Below are 18977 nucleotides of genomic sequence, written 5' to 3' on the forward strand. Positions count from 1 at the left end.
AGACTGTGGACCATTTTTCATTGGATAGGGTTATTGTAACATGGTACATACAACAAAGATCTTGTTGCATATATATATATATATATGTGTGTGTGTGTGTGTGTGTGTGTGTATTATATATATATATATATATATATATATATATATGTGTGTGTGTGTGTGTGTGTGTGTGTGTGTGTGTGTGTGTGTGTATGTATCAATATATATATATATATATATATATATATATATATATATATATATATATATATATATATATATTTATATATATATATATATATATATATATATATACACATATATATATATATATATATATATATATATATATATATATATATATATATATATATATATATATATATATATATATATATATATATATATATATATATATATATATATATATATACCTATATATATATATGTATATATATATATATATATATATATATATGTATACATATATATGGATCTACTTCATATGATCGAAAGCTCCTACGATCGACACTCATTTCACCGACACCAAAACACCTAGAGCTCAAAATACCGAAAACTCATTTGGTCGAAACACATAACATCGACACATGCAATTCACATCATTATGCCCTTTCTCCACTGTAGCGTGACCCTGGAGTTAGAATAAATAGGGGGGTGGGGGGGGCACATATTTAGATAAATATTGTCATTTTTGTTATAACTATCCACATGTATGTTTAAAATGTATTATGTATGTGGGGGGGCTTTGCCCCCACACCCCCCAATGTGGGGGCCTGTGTCCCCCACACCCTCCTATCTATTTATTCTAACTCCAGGGTCGCGCTACAGTGGGGAAAGGGCATAATGTTGTAATTTTAATGTGTCAATGTTGTGAGTTTCGACCAAATGTGTTTTCAGTGTTTTGAGCTTTAGGTGTTTTGGTTTGTCTGAAAAGTTTGTCAATCATATGAGATTTCGATCATATGAAGTAGACCCATATATATATATATATATATATATATATATATATATATATATATATATATATATATATATATATATATATACATATATATATATATATATATAAACGGGAAGATACAGATGTATTTCTCAATACTAAAGAAATGATCACAAATTGTATTTACCTTAGAGTACTGTGCAGGCATCAGCCAGCCTATACATACCTATCACACATGCAGTATACTAGAAAGCCATCCCAAGTCACAGAAAACAGTAAGGAAGAAATGTGCACATGCAATGATGTTAATTAAAAAAGTAGTAGTGATATCAGCATTGTATAATAACCATAATCCACTCCAGTGTGTAGATAATGCAGGATTTATTCATTGCTGCCTTGGTTTGATTGCTCACCTGTCCCCCTGTGCATCAAACACCAGCCATGGTTAGATCCATCATTATCCACACCTGATCACTGATTAAGTATCTAGGTAGCCAGTTTATGAATACTCTGCTTTAACAAGCTGGACGTGCCCTGATTCTTGTAACCCTTGCTTGTTTACCATTTAACTTTTTTTTTTTTTGCAACTTGCCAGAATTCCTTATTAAACTTAAGAATCCATTTGAGTAATGGTGCTTTATTAAAAAAACTTAAATGTACATAAGGTAAATAAGAAATACTGGAATCAAAATACTATGTGCAATATTCCACAATGCTAAGTCCCTTAAAAGAAATGCCAGTTCTCTTGCTGGATTGTTTGTTTTTAATGTATTGCTTTCTGCTTTATGCACTTCTGGAATACATTACAGTAATAAATAGTAATGCTTAGTAAAACTGAATTTTGAAGCAGAATATTTATTGATCCTTTCTTTTCATAGCCTGACTCTCAAGTCTGACCAGAAGATTTGCTTGAATCCAAATGCCCCATGGGTGGAAGTCATTATAAAGCATTTATTAAAGAAGTATGTTTTTAGTTTCTCTTTTTTATGTTTTTTTATATAGCTATGCAATAAGATGAAAATAATCAAATGTGTTATATTTGCTTTGATCCTGGGATTATTACCAAAGTGAATGAATGTGTTTCTGTTAAGATATTAAAGAACATTTCAGAATAGGTTCCCTTTTGTAAGCTTGAGACAACATATTGAGACTTGCAATATTACGTATTATGGCAAAGATTAGGAGGACGTCTGTACAGAGTCCAAAACTTCTGGATCTTGGAGAATTTGCTCCTCTCTGAGCTACAGCACATAGGTAGTAGGAGGGGATAAGGTGCAGCCAGTCACATCAAGGATGTTCTGGGGCTTACCCCAGCATTAAGTGTTTAATCTGAATTTAAGTGTTCACGTTTTTAAGGGTTAATGGTACATACATTTTTAAAGCTGCAGGACTTGCAGTATGGAATCTAACTTCCAGTAGCTTTCCTTCCAGAATGTGTACTTCATGTCTACTGTTGAGAAAAAGAATTTCACAAAATGGCATCATACACTAGATAGTATACCTGAAAATAAATGATTCCTTCACAATTTTCAGACAGTCTTATTTAAACACGATACTGAATACTTTTCACAAAGACAGCTGTTTACAATACTTGCATCTACAGATGAAGCACTCATAAGCACTTGGAATTCTTGCATACCCTCACCTAATTTCAAAGAAGTGTAGACTATGTATTTTGCACTCAACTGATCAGATGGCATTCTGCTATACATGCTTCAGGAGTACAGTGAGCTTATGTTATGGCTTTGAGCAGTCCCCATACTCAGATCCATTGGAAAATATTTCCCAGTTCATGTTATTTGTGTACACTTAAGCAGCAAAACATATAACTTATCTGGAAGAGGAATGAGGACCGTAAGTAATAGTCTTAAATGTATAATAAAAAGCATATAAATAGTTAAACGGAATCACAGACAAAAGCTTAGGGATAGCCTTATCTCTCTGTGGTCTCTAATTTAAGTCATTAGAATACCTATTATACCATGACCCCCCCCAAAACGTGCATGCTGATTGGCCAGCGTGCCCGTTAAGTTATACTAATGGAAAAAGGTCCGGTCGCCCGGACTTTTTTCCATTAGTATAACTTGTTTTTTTAAAACACTGTCTCGCTATGTTAAATGGGTTTAACATAGCGAGACAGCTTTAAAATAAGCAACGGAGATCTCCGTTGCTTATTTTACAGCTGTCTCGCTATGTTAAACCCATTTAACATAGCGAGACAATGTTTAAAAACGGAGAAAGCAAGATCTCCGTTGCTTTTTAGAGTCTCGCTATGTTAAATGAGTTTAACATAGTGAGACAGTTTTAAAATAAGCAGCGGAGTTGGCCGTTGCTTATTTTAATCCTGTGTCGCTATGTTAAACACATTTAACATAGCGAGACATAAAAGCAACGGAGATCTTGCTTTCTCCGTTGCTTTTGCTCAACTCTGATGTACTGCGCAGGCGCAGTACATCAGAACTGCCACGGATGCCAGACATCTGCGGAAGGGCAGTAAACAGGCATTATACTATGCCATTATTTAAGAAAAGTAACAGTTTCTTTTCTTAAATAATGTCATTATAATAGCAATAACCACTTCTGGGTGTGGGTAATGCTAAATTTACCCACGGTTGGCTGTTTGGTCCTCGGGCCTCGGGACCAAACCACGCCAACCGTGGGTAAATTTAGCATTACCCACACCCAGGCGTGGGTTATTGCTATAATAACAAACTTTAAGGCTGTGAACAAAATCAGAGAAAAGAAGGCATTGATTAATGTACATGAATGAGATAAACAAAGGCAGTGCAAAAGAAAAATGTGAAGTAGTGTAAATTGATTTAATGGAGGAACAGCATTTTGATAGCATGGCAGTTACAGGAATGTAGAACCCAAAGAACCATTATGTAAATGAAAACATAACAAGGGTTAATTAAAAAAATATATAATTTCCCTGCCAGAATGAAGTATTAGACATCCCAGTGCAAGCATGCCATAACATCCAACATAAATAATGCATGCCCAAGGGTGTTCTGAAACCTTACGCCACAGGTGGAGGACCTCTATATCCCTGGAAGGGTATTATTTTTAGAATAATACACATTACTTTGCTTATAGAATGGACCATCTGTTATATATATATATATATATATATATATATATATATATATATATATATACACACACACATATATATATATATATATATATATATACACACATATACATATACATTTTTGATGTAAAATAGTTCCTGTCCCTATTTAATTTATTTATTTATTGACATTTGATTACCAGGGAAAGTCTGACTGGGTAGAATCCTACTTTCAGCACAGGCCCAATGATAAAAGCTCCAAATTATTACAAAACATTTTAAAAACAATAATTTTACAATTTTCAAAAATAAAATAAAAACAAAAACATATGCAGTTTAAATAATCATAACAAATTAGACATGATATAAAACATTGGTTAAACATTGATACAAGGCATATGACAGTCATGTAATATTTAGAGAAATTTTGGACAGTTTGTAGAGAAATTAAAGGTAAGTTAGTCTAATGTTTCAGACTTGCTGTATTATATGTAGTTGTTATTGGAGGAAGTATTTTGCATCCAAAATATAAGTTATGTAAGTATTTAATATCTATACATACACATACACACACACACACACACACACACACACACACACACACACACACACACACACACACACACACACTTGGAAGCACATACAGATGAACCCAGACATATCATAGAAACACATACACATTAAGAAGCATAGACAGGCAGACATGTACACAAGACACACATATATACATACACACTCACACTAACACACACACTGCACTTAACATACACTTTGCTGAGTCTTCAGATGCCTCCTTATGAGCAATTGCCAAAAAAAATGCAAGGCTTAGCAACTCTTTGCCCTCACCCTTCCTTTCTGCATCTGATCCTTACTGTTTGTGTCTGATTTTGCTGCTTAATGACCGATTGTCATAATAATTACTTATGAAAAGCTTCCTGACAATGGACTGCCTGTTGTGCCTATTGCAGTCTCTCTCTCTCAGGTTCTCCCACACATGCAAGCACACACTCACACATACACACAGAGACATGCACAGTACCTGGCATTACCTGTACATTAACACCCTGCTGGAAGAGAATTTGCATTCACCAATCAGAGTAGGGTGTGCATTAATCTCCTCTAATGACCATTGGTACAGTACAACAGCAACATACCAGAGTAACTCCATGAGAAAACAGCAGTAAAATGTTGAGTTGTACCAAGCATAAAAATAAAAAAGGAGAAATTGGTGAAAACTAAATCTATAACTCAAATTCAAATATCACTGATCATTAATTATTTATTGAATTAACTATTCTTCAGGTTTTGCCCCTTTTGACAGAAAGCCACAGAAAACAATAAACAGCATACCATATCAGTTCTGAGATGCAGAACAGTTCTTACAAGAACAATTAAATAAATTCCATCTCCCAGATTCTCAAAGGCTTGCACGGCATGCATGATTAGTGTAAGAGGTAATGTTGGCAATATGGTGGCCGAGCGATCCACATACGTGCCCATTTGACGTGCACGAGTGCTTTTGCACTAGTCCTGCACGTTCCCAACTGCCATGTGCAAATTACCCCATTTTCAGGTGAAAACCATGCAAATGAGGTAAATCTGCTATCCAGGAAGCTGGAATCAAGCCATGTAGGACTAGCGTAATCTGCAGAAATGTACTCGGTTACTAACAGAGTACGGGTCTGCAAAATCTAAAACGGAGACATGACAGCTCCAAATAAAGGCTGCATATCATGGAGGAAGCATGCCAATGGCCAAGTATAAGGCCATTGGCATTGCAAACAATACAAACAGTAAAAAACACAACTTTTACTGTATTTCTGCTGATCACGGCTGTGTAAGCATAGGGCAGCGGCACGCAAACGGGATCAGTGGGAAAATAAAAAAAATAAACTTAAAACAAGCATTCTAACTAAAATCAGTATTCTGCCATGCAAGTCAATGGCAGGCAAAAGACAATCTGGCCAGTGAATAGTGGTTGCTAAGGGGGGAGGCTCAGTGTGACACATGTAACTATGCATTAGCAGGCAATCCTATGCAAATGAGGGGAAGGATAGTGAATCCCAGTTTTCCCCAGCATGTGAGGCAGGTTCCAACAGTGTAAGAGTATGAAAAGCAGAGTGCAAGACTAGGAGGTAGGTGACATCATGGGTGGGTGTGTCAGGCATACTGTAAGTGACTTGGAGCCCTGTGGCTCGGGTATGCTCCTAGCTTAGCGGGGGAGGGGGTGTCTAAACCTGCCTAGCCCTCTTTACAAAGTGTAAGCTGGTGTGCGTGCTGCTCACCAAGTTCTACAGGAAGAAAAAAGAAGTTAAACCAGGAAATAGCAGCAGTGTGCACATCTGAGTACTCTGTTCACGCGGCGCACCCCCGAGCTCAAACAGAAGGGCAATGGGAAGGGAAAACAGCAGTAAGAAGGTAATCAAGGAGAACTAGCTTAGCTGGCAAGTGAAATGTATCAGAAGCAGCCAATTACACAGGCAGCAGCCCAGCCCAGAACACTACTATAAACTAAGCAAACACCTTCCCCACTGTTTTTTCCCACACTCTATACCACCGGTGTATACAAGTGGGGAATTTTAACAAACAAACCTAGAAAATGAGAAGGGCTGCAGCAGGCAACATAGAACAACATGTGCAAGAGGCTGAGGGTGGTGAGGATGTGCATGCTGATGAACAACCCAAGGTGAGGAGACGGAGAAGAGTGTACAGACCCATGGTTACCTAGCAGGGGCTGCATGAGCTGGAGATAGTGGAGCACTATAGGGTGGACAGAGCTGTGCCGGCCACACCTGACACACCAAACTGACCAAGGTGAACCCATCACAGTGGATACCAAGGTATGTGTAAGCTTAGGTATACTAGCCACAGGTACCTCCCAAAGCACAACTGGGGATATCATGGGGATCTCACAGGCATCAGCATCCAGAGTATTCCACCAGTTCCTGGATGCCATGTCAGCACATGCCAGTGAGCATGTATATTTCCTCAACACCCGTGAGGTGTTGACCAGCAATATGCATCTCTTCCACCAAATAGCAGAATACCCTGAGGTAGTGGATGCTATAGACTGCAAGCACATATGCATCAAAGCACCACCCAGTGAGCAGGGTAGGGCCTACATCAACCCCAGGGGCATCACCTCCATCAACTGCCAGGTCATACGTGATGCCCAGGGCATTATAATGAATGTGCGTGCTGGCTGCCCTGGAAGCTATGATTATTCCCACATATGGCATCTGATGCAGCTGTACCAGAGATTTGCCAATGGGGACATCTCTCATGGTCCCCTAGTGGGGGATGCTGGGTACACACTGGAGCTGTGGCTGATGACACCCGTCAGAAATGCACCTACACCTGAACAAGAATACCATAATGAGGCACACACACACAGGTCAGACATATAATAGAGTGTGTGTTTGGGATGCTCAGGTCACGGTTCTGGAGTCTGGACACATCCAGTGGAGCCTTGCAGTATTCACCAGGGATGGGAGGGTGGCCTAATGATTAAGGTGTTTACCTTATGAACACAAGGTGCAGGGTTTGAGTCTCACAAGGGATAATTGGCTAGGCATAAAATGGCTTGGAAAGGCAGTTAGCTTAGTACTAACCTATGAACCTATGAAGCTACATGTACCCAAATTGTTATGATATGTGCTATGCTACACAATATGATCCTGTGGAAACAGCTGTAGCATGAACAGCATGGGGCAGGGCCACACAGACCCTCACCAATGCCAAGGCGTACACAGGCACAGAGTGACCTGGAGGAGGAAGAACCTGAGCCTGTCCCAGTAGGCAGAAAGGGGAGTGCCCAGTATGCCCTGGCCTTGGCAAAGCGTCAACACATAGCACATGCACTGACACAGTAGGGTCCCAGGGAATGGCACCTGTCTCTGAATCGCACATACAGTAAAAGGGATGCCAAACATGACACCACCTATGCTCAACATGTATAAGGAGTGTACTATGTGCATCCGACATAGGCAGCCCTCCAGCATCATCTGAAAGTTTGGCACACCCACAAAGTAAGTCAATCAACCTACCAATTGTCAAATGGAGTAGACTGTGTTGTCACCTGTAGCTATGGTATGGATGTGAGCATGCAAGGGAATTGGGTGGCTGAATGTTACGGCAGCAGACAGTAGACACCCATAGTGGCCCCGACATGTGTAACACATACTGGAGTCACCATAGTAGCCAGTACTGCACAGGGTGACAAAACCCACTGCAGGAAATGTGCTGAACCACATTTGAACCATTCCATATGAACCACACATACCAGTCAGGATGGTTCACATACCCAACAACAGTCGCAGCCAGCAGGACAGGTGTAGACAAACCCAAACAGGGCCTATGCCATGGCCCCAGAATGATGGCTGTGGTTAACCCCACCCCCAGGCCTACACAGACAGACCACAGCAGGGCAGGCAGTGGGATGTTAGCTCTGAAGGGTAGGAAGTCAGACAATAATATGTAGGGCAACCAAAGCAACAATCTGTAGTACACTGGTGTGCCTCTAGTCATAATGACAGTTAGCAATACATAATAAAATGGAGTACATGACATACCAGTACAGTCATAGCAAATGTGTACAAGTGTCACTTGTGCCCTCCCCCCATCCTACATAGCAATGTAATAACAGTCAGGTGTGCCCCCCCAACCCTATGTAGAAATAGTCAGGTGTGCACCCCATACTACATAGTAATGAAATAACAGTCAGTTGTGTCCCCCCCCCACTCCTATGTATAAATGTAGAAACAGTCAGGTGTGCCCCCCCTATGCAGCAATGTTGTAACAGTCTAAGCTAACTGATTGATGGATACCCTGCAGAACACAGCATGCTACCTGTCGGTGTACAACACAAAGGTCAGCTCTGCAGCACAAACTACCTGGACACGATCCACACATCCACTACAGATGGCCATACTGGGCATGCTCACACACACAGAAATGAAGGCAATATCAGTCAACAACATACCGAACGATCATACTGGGCATGCTCACACACTTAGAGAAATGAAGGCAATGTCAGTGAACAACATACTGAAAGGTCATCCTGGGCATGCTACCACACTTAAACACATGAAGGCCATGACTGCAAACACCAGTGGACCAGACATATCTGGCAGTTGCAGATGTTAGTGCAAACACTCATCAGTATGTACCACTCATGCCTTGCACACACAATGGATAGGAATACAGACATATATGTCAGTTTGACACACTATAATAAGCCAAAGGTAGACGTACATAGATGTGTGGAAGATGGTGACTGTGACAAGGAGCCATCCAGGTCTGTCCCACCCAGCACACAGCCAAAGGGCCCCAAACACATGAGGTGCACATGTCACTCACTGCAAATACTAGCCACCAGTATCTGTCAGCATAGCAGACTATGTGGTGCATGTGCCAGCTGTGCAACATGACTGTACAAGAAGTCGTCATCTAGCAGCTGTATACACATACCTGTGACATATGACCCCATGTGTGCCTCCATGTGGCATGTCAACCCATACATGAATGGGTTATGGCCCATGCACACACCACCCTCCCAATAGCCCTACTATGACAAGCCTGCTGAGTTAATCCAATGTGAAATACATCTGTGGGAGAGTTGTAGCCCAGTAATCTCTGTGGTGCGTCCCATAGCTGTGTACTGCTGTAGTGTGACAAACTAGTTAGGTAGGTGTTCCAACCCCCAGACTTGGCGAGTGTGTGTGTGTGTGTGTGTGTGTGTGTGTGTGTGTGTGTGTGTGTGTGTGTGTGTGTGTGTGTGTGTGTGTGTGTGCATGTCTGTCTGTCTCTGACAGTGTAGAGAGTAATGCTTTTTAGTGTACTCACACTACTTACAATTCATATACTCGACTTTGGCAAGGCTGCAGATGTCACCCACCTAGAAATACACCTCTGGGAAGGTTGTAGCCCAGTAATCTCAGTAACGCATCCTGTGACTGCATACTGCTGTAGTGTGATAAAGTAGCTAGGTAGGTGTTCTAACCCCAGACTTGGCAACTGTGTGTGTGTGTGTGTGTGTGTGTGTGTGTGTGTGTGTGTCTGTCTGTCTCTGACCGTGTAGAGAGTAATGCTTTTTAGGGTACTCAAACTCCTTACAATTCATATACTTGATTTTGGCAAGGCTGCTGATGTCACCCACCTAGAAATACAACTCTGGGAAGGTTGTAGCCTAGTAATCTCTGTAGCATGTCCTGTAACTGCATACTGCTGGACTGTGATTTAAAACTGTGGTAGGGTTCCATCCCCACCCATGGCAGTTCTGGATGTTTTGTGTGTTTCAATGTCTGTATATGGAGCAATGCATGCTAGTCACACGTATTACATTTCAAATTGCCTACTTTGGCAATCCTGCTGATGTCATTCATTGTGAAATACAGCTTTGGGGAAGGAGTTCTCCAGTAATCCCCATGTTGTGTCCTATAACAGCTCCATGCTGTAGTGTGATATAGACCTCTGTCAGGGGTTCTATACCTTCACATGTCAGTTGTGGATGTTTTGTGTGTGTCTCACTGTCTGTGTAGGGAGCAATGCATTTTAGGGTAGTCACCCGCAGTATATTTCAAATGGTCTACTTTGGCAAGCCTGCTGATGTCATTCATTGTGAAATACACCTTTGGAGAAGAAGTACTTCAGTAATGTGTGTGGCGTGTACTATAACTGCATAGTGCTGTGGTGTAATACACTAGTTAGGTAGAGATTCTACTCCCAGACATGAAAGGTGTGCCTGTGTTTGTAACTCGTATCCTGTGTAGAGGTGGTTGTGAGCGTGTGACACCTGTGGCCAATGTGGAGCGGGTTTTGCATATTTCTTATATAGTGGCTCTACTATATATCACAATGTCCACCGTACAGGGATAACAGATGTGAAATAGCTGAGAGGCTGGGGAGCAAAGTCATACCCATACATGTGACATAAAGGCCAGGCAATCACAGTTAGCAACCCCAGTATTACCCAGAGCATACTCTCAACCCATGTCTCATACACACACACATGCCTAGGCAACAGCCAATATGTGAGTAGTACACTGCATATTGGCCACTGATAGTAACTATGGAGTAACAGCAGTGGGCTACAAAGGGCATGTCACCCTGTCCATCTGTCCAATATGCACATACATGCTGACAGTGCACCTCCCCCATGTTCTCCAATGGACACATGCACCACCTGTGGTGCCATCACATGTGACCCACAATGGACATACCATGCCTGACAACATGCCCTGTATGGACAGATGCCACTGACACCAGGGAATGCTGTTAGCATGCTATCAATGTATGTGCAGAGTAACCCTGGTGCCCATTACCAGTCCCCGCCACAGGTGGACAAGATTGGCACATATGATGATAATCTGTGTTCATAACATTGGCCAGAAACCCCAGGTACAGTTCCACGTTACTGTACATGCATGTGGGAGGTGTGCACATCCCAGACACTGTCCATGTCATGGACTAAGGAGCACATACATGGCAATCAATGCACAGCATTGGCCACACACAATAGTCTCCCAGGTGACTGGATGGGGGATACAATACCCACCTGTGTGGGCAAGTGTGGAAACTACAGCCCTGAGGCACAATGCAGACCACTGTCATGTGGCCTGATGCCAAGGTATACTCATCATCTACCCTTGTATAGCCTGCTGCCACAGTCGACCACCACACACCCATGCAGGCATGCATGTCAGTACTGGCATCCTGTGTGTTTGTATGTGTGTTGTATGGTATGTTCACATCCACACTCACTGTCTGATGTCAGACACCTCCTCATACCCTTTGCCCATACAACCTCCATATGACCCATGTGGTGCATGTGATACCTGCACAGTGATGTGTTGTGGCAATCCCACTACTGATGAGTTGTACTCTTGGCCCTGCCAAGTGTGTCACTGTGTGCATGTCCCTGTGAGAGTGTGGCTGTGTTGACGCTGGCACCTGTTCATGCAGACAGGCATGTGCACGTCACCTACCGCATAGCAACTATATCCCTGTTGCAGATGCCACTCACCATCACATATATGTTCTGAGGGCTCCACAACAGGTAACCCATGTGGCGCATCCAATAACTGCATCGAACTGTGATAGCACTACATAGTTGTCAGAGGTTTGATACCCTGTGCTTGTAGGTGTGTGACACAAACAAGCTGCAGTTTTACTCTCCCACCCCTCCCTGACATGTCTTTGCCTCTGTCTGCCTCTCCCACTACCTCTCTGGTGGAAGTGGAGACCTACACCTGCTTTGTTTAGGCAGCAGCATGTGTATTATAAGTGATGCTTATGATCAGCTGATGGCCTCTGCACAAATTCCAGCCCTCTCCTAGCTGATTGCATGTGGAACAGCTGTGGTAACATTCCCATAGCCAATTGCATGGAAACACACTCCAGTATCTAGGAACATCATGTTGGTATTAGCCCTTGTCATTCATTGTGAGCAGGAATTGGTTGGCAACCAGCATCTGAGATGGATTGGGAATTTACCTCTAACAGCATACACTGTGGAAACAGGGCAACACACAGGAGGGGGGTGTGCCTGACCTGCCTACGGACTGTAAGTGCTGCTATACTGCATGTGGCATACTGTTGGTTTAACAGTGTGTGTGTGGATATGTCTTTCCTACATGTCTCCATACCTGCCATGTCAGCTCCATGTTTATGTGAAATCCCCATCTGCACGGTCATCTGCAGACAGGGCAGTGTGTTGTGCCTTTGGTTTCATGTGTTACCAATGAAGTATCTATCTGTGGACATTTACTGGCGTCTTATCCCTCATAGGACATATGTTGCCACAAACCCTGTTACAACAGTAAATGTATGAGGTTATCACAGCAACATGTCATTATTGGCCCTGTGTATGTGCTGTCAGCCACAACTCTGTCAACCTGTGTACATATGTCGTGCATGACGTGGTGCCTATGTGCTGTACACCATAATTAGTGTCATCATATCTAACAAGCCAGTGAGATATCAGACTGCTTCGCATATTATGTACAGTCAGGGTTATATTTGATGACATAACCTGAACATTCTGTGAATGTTTGTAAGTCCTTCCTGTGTGTGAGCATCAGTGTTACAGACAGCAGGTAGTAATACCTCTTACAGGAGAACTGACACACTCAGGGCAGCTACATATTTGTAGGAGGTTCAGGAACTACAGACAGAGTGTGAGTAGAGTTGTGTTACGCTTTGTATAGTACTGGTGTTACAGTGTGTGTGTGTACATACTACTTTACTTTGGAATGCAGTCTGTCTGCATAGCTCTCAATTGTAGGCCTATTCTCTTGGTGGCCAGAGGTATGCCTATCATGTGTTGTCTGTCCACCACACAGGTCTTGTGTCAGAGATTCCACTAGAAGTGTGTGTGTTGAGTGCTATCAGTACATGACCTACACATCAAGCTTTGCACATATGACATGCTGTGGGGGCATGTTCCATAGTGGGCTGAGTATATCACACTGCCACTGCTGCCATCAGTCCACTTCTGTTGTATCTCCCACACATATGGTGGGGCTGGAGCCATATATGTGTGGGCGTCACCTACACAATACATGCGTGCTCTTATGCACTCCAGAGGCCAGTGTATGTAACAGTGGTATATGACCCTGTATTACTGAGTCTGGGGGGGAGCACCATAAATGGCCTAGGCTGCTAAATATGGGGGTATCAGGGGTGAGCTGCTTTAAGGTATCTGGATGTAAAGTGCCATATACTTCACCTATATTTATATTACTTACATATATTCGGTTACTGCAAGCCTACTGCCTACTGCCTCCTGCCCGACAGAGTGTTCTGTTTGTCAGTATGCATGTGATGGTGTCAGTTATGCCTTGTTATGTCACAGTTACAACCCATTTGGTCACATGATGTCTTTACCACCCACTGCTGTTGTACAGAGTGTAGATAGAGGCTGCTGAACTATACACGTGCATTACATACTGTTGACTGTTTGGTATCCTGTGGCCCAGTCTGTCCTCACTATTGTACTGTTTTAAGGGCTTGGCCTGGATAGCAACAGTTGTGAACCTTTCCAGACTACTGTATTAGTATAACTGTTTCATGGTTGCATTCCTCTGTTTATGTAGATGTCAGTGTCTGAACAGCTATATGACATGGCATATAGAACTGTAATAGTACACAATGAAAGGTATTCCATTTTTGCAAGCCTGTGTGTGGTGTTTTCCCTATGACTTCTCTGTGGGTATATGTTGTAGGCAACAATTGTCATTTGTATGGGTGGCCCATGCAGTGTCCAGCTGTACAGGTGTTTACTGTAGACATTGTGGCTGTTCCATATTGTGTGCACCTTCTACATATGTATCTTACTGTACATATATCTGCATGTGCTTGTGTAGTCACGTGTATATCCATATATATATATATATATATATATATATATATATATATATATATGTGTGTGTGTGTGTGTGTGTACATATGTATATATGTATCTGCATATCTGTGTATCTGTATCCTGGGGATGTTGATGGCTACCACATTTCACATTAACTATGGGAGCCAGACTGTACTGCATGATATGTCACCAATACCAGCCTGACATCATACAGGTGGGATGTAGTACCATTAACTTCCTGTGCCCATGTCGTGTCAGGTCCCGGTTACGGGATCTGCAACACTTGGTAGTGTATTGAGGGGCTGATGTGTTTGGCCATGGGGGGGATGCCTAGTTGTACAAGACATATAGTGTGTGGGGCCTCTCAACCCCAGTAACGGTGTATGTGGACATATGTGTGTTTGTTAATCTGCCATTGCTCTCTACAGATTTATGGCCATATATACTAATACAGATATATATATATATGTATATATATATATATATATATATATATATATATATATATATATATATATATATATATATTTTTTTACTAATCTCACTCTCATACGTCTCTGGCTGCTGTCTACTCTTGCCCCAGCGTCTTGGCCTCTGAACCCAGCTCTGCATTGTCCTGAACTCGCCCAAGCCAAATCCTACCAGGGGATAAAAGAACCCTTACAATCTCCAGTGGCCTCTTCTATTTGACTCTTTCACACTGCACCTACCTTCAAGGAAGGAAGAAAAACCCAGCTCTGCATTGTCCTGAACTCGCCCAAGCCAAATCCTACCAGGGGATAAAAGAACCCTTACAATCTCCAGTGGCCTCTTCTATTTGACTCTTTCACACTGCACCTACCTTCAAGGAAGGAAGAAAAACCCAGCTCTGCATTGTCCTGAACTCGCCCAAGCCAAATCCTACCAGGGGATAAAAGAACCCTTACAATCTCCAGTGGCCTCTTCTATTTGACTCTTTCACACTGCACCTACCTTCAAGGAAGGAAGAAAAACCCAGCTCTGCATTGTCCTGAACTCGCCCAAGCCAAATCCTACCAGGGGATAAAAGAACCCTTACAATCTCCAGTGGCCTCTTCTATTTGACTCTTTCACACTGCACCTACCTTCAAGGAAGGAAGAAAGTATGTTATGGACTCAGTTATAATTGCATAATAGACCCCTATCTACTATTTTTATCAGGGCCCTTTAGTTAGCTACTAGCTTGAGTACACAGCAGCCTTAACTTTACCCTTCAAGCTGCCCTATAGCCAACACTCCTTGTTAATTACACTAACTTCCTTCTTACCCTGCATCTCACCATCCATATTTCTTCTCTAAACAGCTCTCTCACTCACTTTCCTACATTTACTAGATCTGCCCACTAGGTGGCACCCTTATTCTACTCCTTCTTTACCCCTCTACTCTGTCCTACCTCTGTATATGTAATATATTTCCTCCCACTTTCTATCTTCATCCTCATTCCATCCTCCTACACTGCCTCTCTCTGCCTTCCTACCCCTGCAATCTGTTCTATACTGTACTGTTCTTGACCTGCTCATCTTCCTACATCTACTCTGTGTTTAAACACTATTTTTCCCTACTCTACTACTCATTCCTTTGCTTCTGTACCATACTAAACTTCTCATACTCTCATACTTCTCATACTCACGCCTTACCTCTCTTACCTACAGTTACCTGTATCTCTGATTGTTTCTCCTCCTGCTTCTCCTCCAGTTGTTTCCAGTCAACATGGTTTTAGACCTCATCACAGTACTACCACTGCTCTCTTATCCTTTGTAGAAACCATCAATAAGAATCGCAATAACAACCTTCTCTCTTCTGCTCTCTTTATTGACCTCTCCAAAGCATTCGATATGGTCAACCATTCCACCTTAATTAACATACTTGAATCCCTCTCCTTTGACAACCTTGCCACTAAATGGTTCAAAGCATACCTAAGCAACAGGCAACAAGCAGTCCTATGGGGCAATCAACTCTCTTCTCTCCTACCCATAAACATTGGTGTCCCTCAAGGCTCTATTCTTGGGCCACTTCTATTCTCCCTTTTCATTAATGATCTCCACTCTGCTATCCCTCAAGCTACCTGCATCCAATATGCAGACGACTCTACCCTGATCTGCTCTGCTTCCTCTCCTTCTGAACTCTGCTCACGTACTTAAATGATCTTCAACGCAGTTGAAACATGGTTCTATAAACGTTCCCTCTTACTAAATGCCAAAAAAACTAAACTTCTACTCTTTACTCCCACCACCCGATCCCCTACCTTACACTTCACCATTTCCTCTAATAATGCTACGGTTATCACACCCGATCCTACAACAAAACTATTAGGAATAACCATTGACAATAATCTCTCTTTTGATCAACACATTAACAACACCATTAAATCAGTCAACAGAAAAATAGGATCCTTATACCGAATTAAACCCTTCCTAACTGAATCTGCTAGAGCCAAGATTGCCCACTCCCATCTATTGTCAACACTTCTCTAGGCTTCACCTATATTTACCAACCTTAAGAAAACAAACCTCAACAAACTCACCATATGCTATAATAGCATCAACCGCCACTAACAACCCCTTCAGAACCCACCACTGTAATAACCTGAAACAACTAGGCTGGCTGGAATTCCAAAACCTTCTGCTCATCACCCAACTGAACATTGCCCACAAAATATTGTACCAGCCTACAAACACCCCCATACTCTCAGAACTTTTAATACCTTACAATAATCTTAACTCCCTTCGCTCCTCTAGGAAACTTATGGCTAAATTAACAAAGTCCAATAACTCAGCTGGTGACTCTCTTTTTTCTAGTTCAGTAGGAAGGAACTGGAATCTACTACCCAGTGACATAACACTAATCTCATCACTGCCCCTCTTCAAACAAAGAATAAAAGAACACTTGAAAAATCACTGGCTCTGTTCCTGCACTAAACCTGACTAAATTTCTACCCCACTCTATCTCCTTACTTCCCCCACATCTCTCTCCCTCTTCCCTGAACAACTATCCTTTCTCTCACTTACTTCTTTTCCTCTTCTCTGAAACTTTGCTTAATCCTTTCTTATCCTTTCTTTTTTTACTAGACTCTTACTTTTTCTCCCACTTCCTCTCCCTACCACCTTTCCCTGATTTATGCTTCTCTGTAGTTTAGTTTGTTTATAGGAAATGATATCACTTCCTATTTGTAAATTGTTTTTGTACACTAACTTTTTTTTATTGTCTTTACATTTATCCTGGTGATTTTCTTGTATATTACTTCAAATGTATATTTTTTGTATATCTTGTGGAGCTTTTCTCCCCGGGCCTCTACTGAAAATGGAAATACTTCCAGCTAGACTAGCCCGGTCAACAAATGTAAAATAAAAAAATAAATAAAAATATATATATATATATATATATATATCTGCCGACATATATATAAGTATATCTGTATATACCTACATAGATGTATATCTGCATACACATATGTAACTTGCTGTGTATATGTAGACATATAGGTGTAGACACATATATGTGTCAATGTAGGCATTTGCATGTATAGGTTGCATAGGTTAGTACTAGGCTAACTGCCCTTGCAAGCCTAGCCAATTATCCCTTGTGAGGCTCAAACCCTGCACCTTGTCTTTGTAAGGCAAACACCTTAACCACTAGGCCACCCTCCCAACCCCCTAAATAAACAGCCTCTAGAAGCCTCGAACCCCGGACCCTGTACAGTATAGTCATAGTAGTTAACCACTATAGTAATATATATGTGTATATAGTGTTAGAAAGTATATATATATATATATATATATATATATATATATATATATATATATATATATAGATATATATATAGATATGTTGTATCAGTTTAGATATTACTATCTTTACACACAGATGCATCTAGGTGATGGTATACACTCTCTGGACTGGATGATGTGTTTCAGATATTGCCCTGACTTTATACAGTTGCATTGGCTTACTGTTACACCTTTGTAGCTATGTTGTGGAGGGTCCTGGGGTCAAGAACTACATGTGCTGGATATTGCATTGCACAGAATATCTGCTATGGTTGGGGTGGGGGGGGGGGACATAGCAGTCATCACCAGGTACCCCTCATTTGAGCCCCCACCCCCATTAACTGTGCATAAGGACAGTTATTTTCTGGTGGAGGTTCTGGTTGGTATTCCTATTTGGTGCTGCAATTCACATATCCATCTATATATACATATATATATATATATATATATATATATATATATATATATATATATATGTATATGTATATGTATACCCATATATCTAAATATATGTGAACATATTTATCCATCTACCTATATACCACTGATGTGATATGACGTATGTGTGAGTCATACATTTATATGTTCCTGTGTATCTCTCTACATTTACAGATCTATAACTGTCCATATGTCCATGCATGATTGGCTCACAATATTTGCCTGTCCCACATTCGTCTGGCCAATTGACGTGGATGATGTCAGGCATGTGGTCACTCAGGAATGATGATACATTACAGTTTCAGACATCATATTGTTCAGATTATGTGTATTACAACAGATCACTGTTTAACTAGCAACGTTTTATATGTATATGAA

At 41.3% G+C, this 18977-nt stretch overlaps 1 protein-coding gene across 1 annotated transcript in view; it reads left to right on the plus strand.

Moving 5' to 3' along the window:
• LOC122793322 (interleukin-8-like) overlaps nt 1–18977 on the plus strand; it is a 152118-nt gene that overhangs the window by 26516 nt on the left and 106625 nt on the right. The window contains exon 3 of the mRNA XM_044061212.1: nt 1819–1902. Within this exon, the coding sequence (XP_043917147.1) occupies nt 1819–1902 (84 nt within the window). The remainder of the gene's footprint in view (nt 1–1818; nt 1903–18977) is intronic.

Source organism: Protopterus annectens, chromosome 2.part0 (genome assembly GCF_019279795.1).
Source record: "Protopterus annectens isolate FY-2018-M chromosome 2.part0, PAN1.0, whole genome shotgun sequence".
NCBI lineage: Eukaryota > Metazoa > Chordata > Ceratodontiformes > Protopteridae > Protopterus > Protopterus annectens.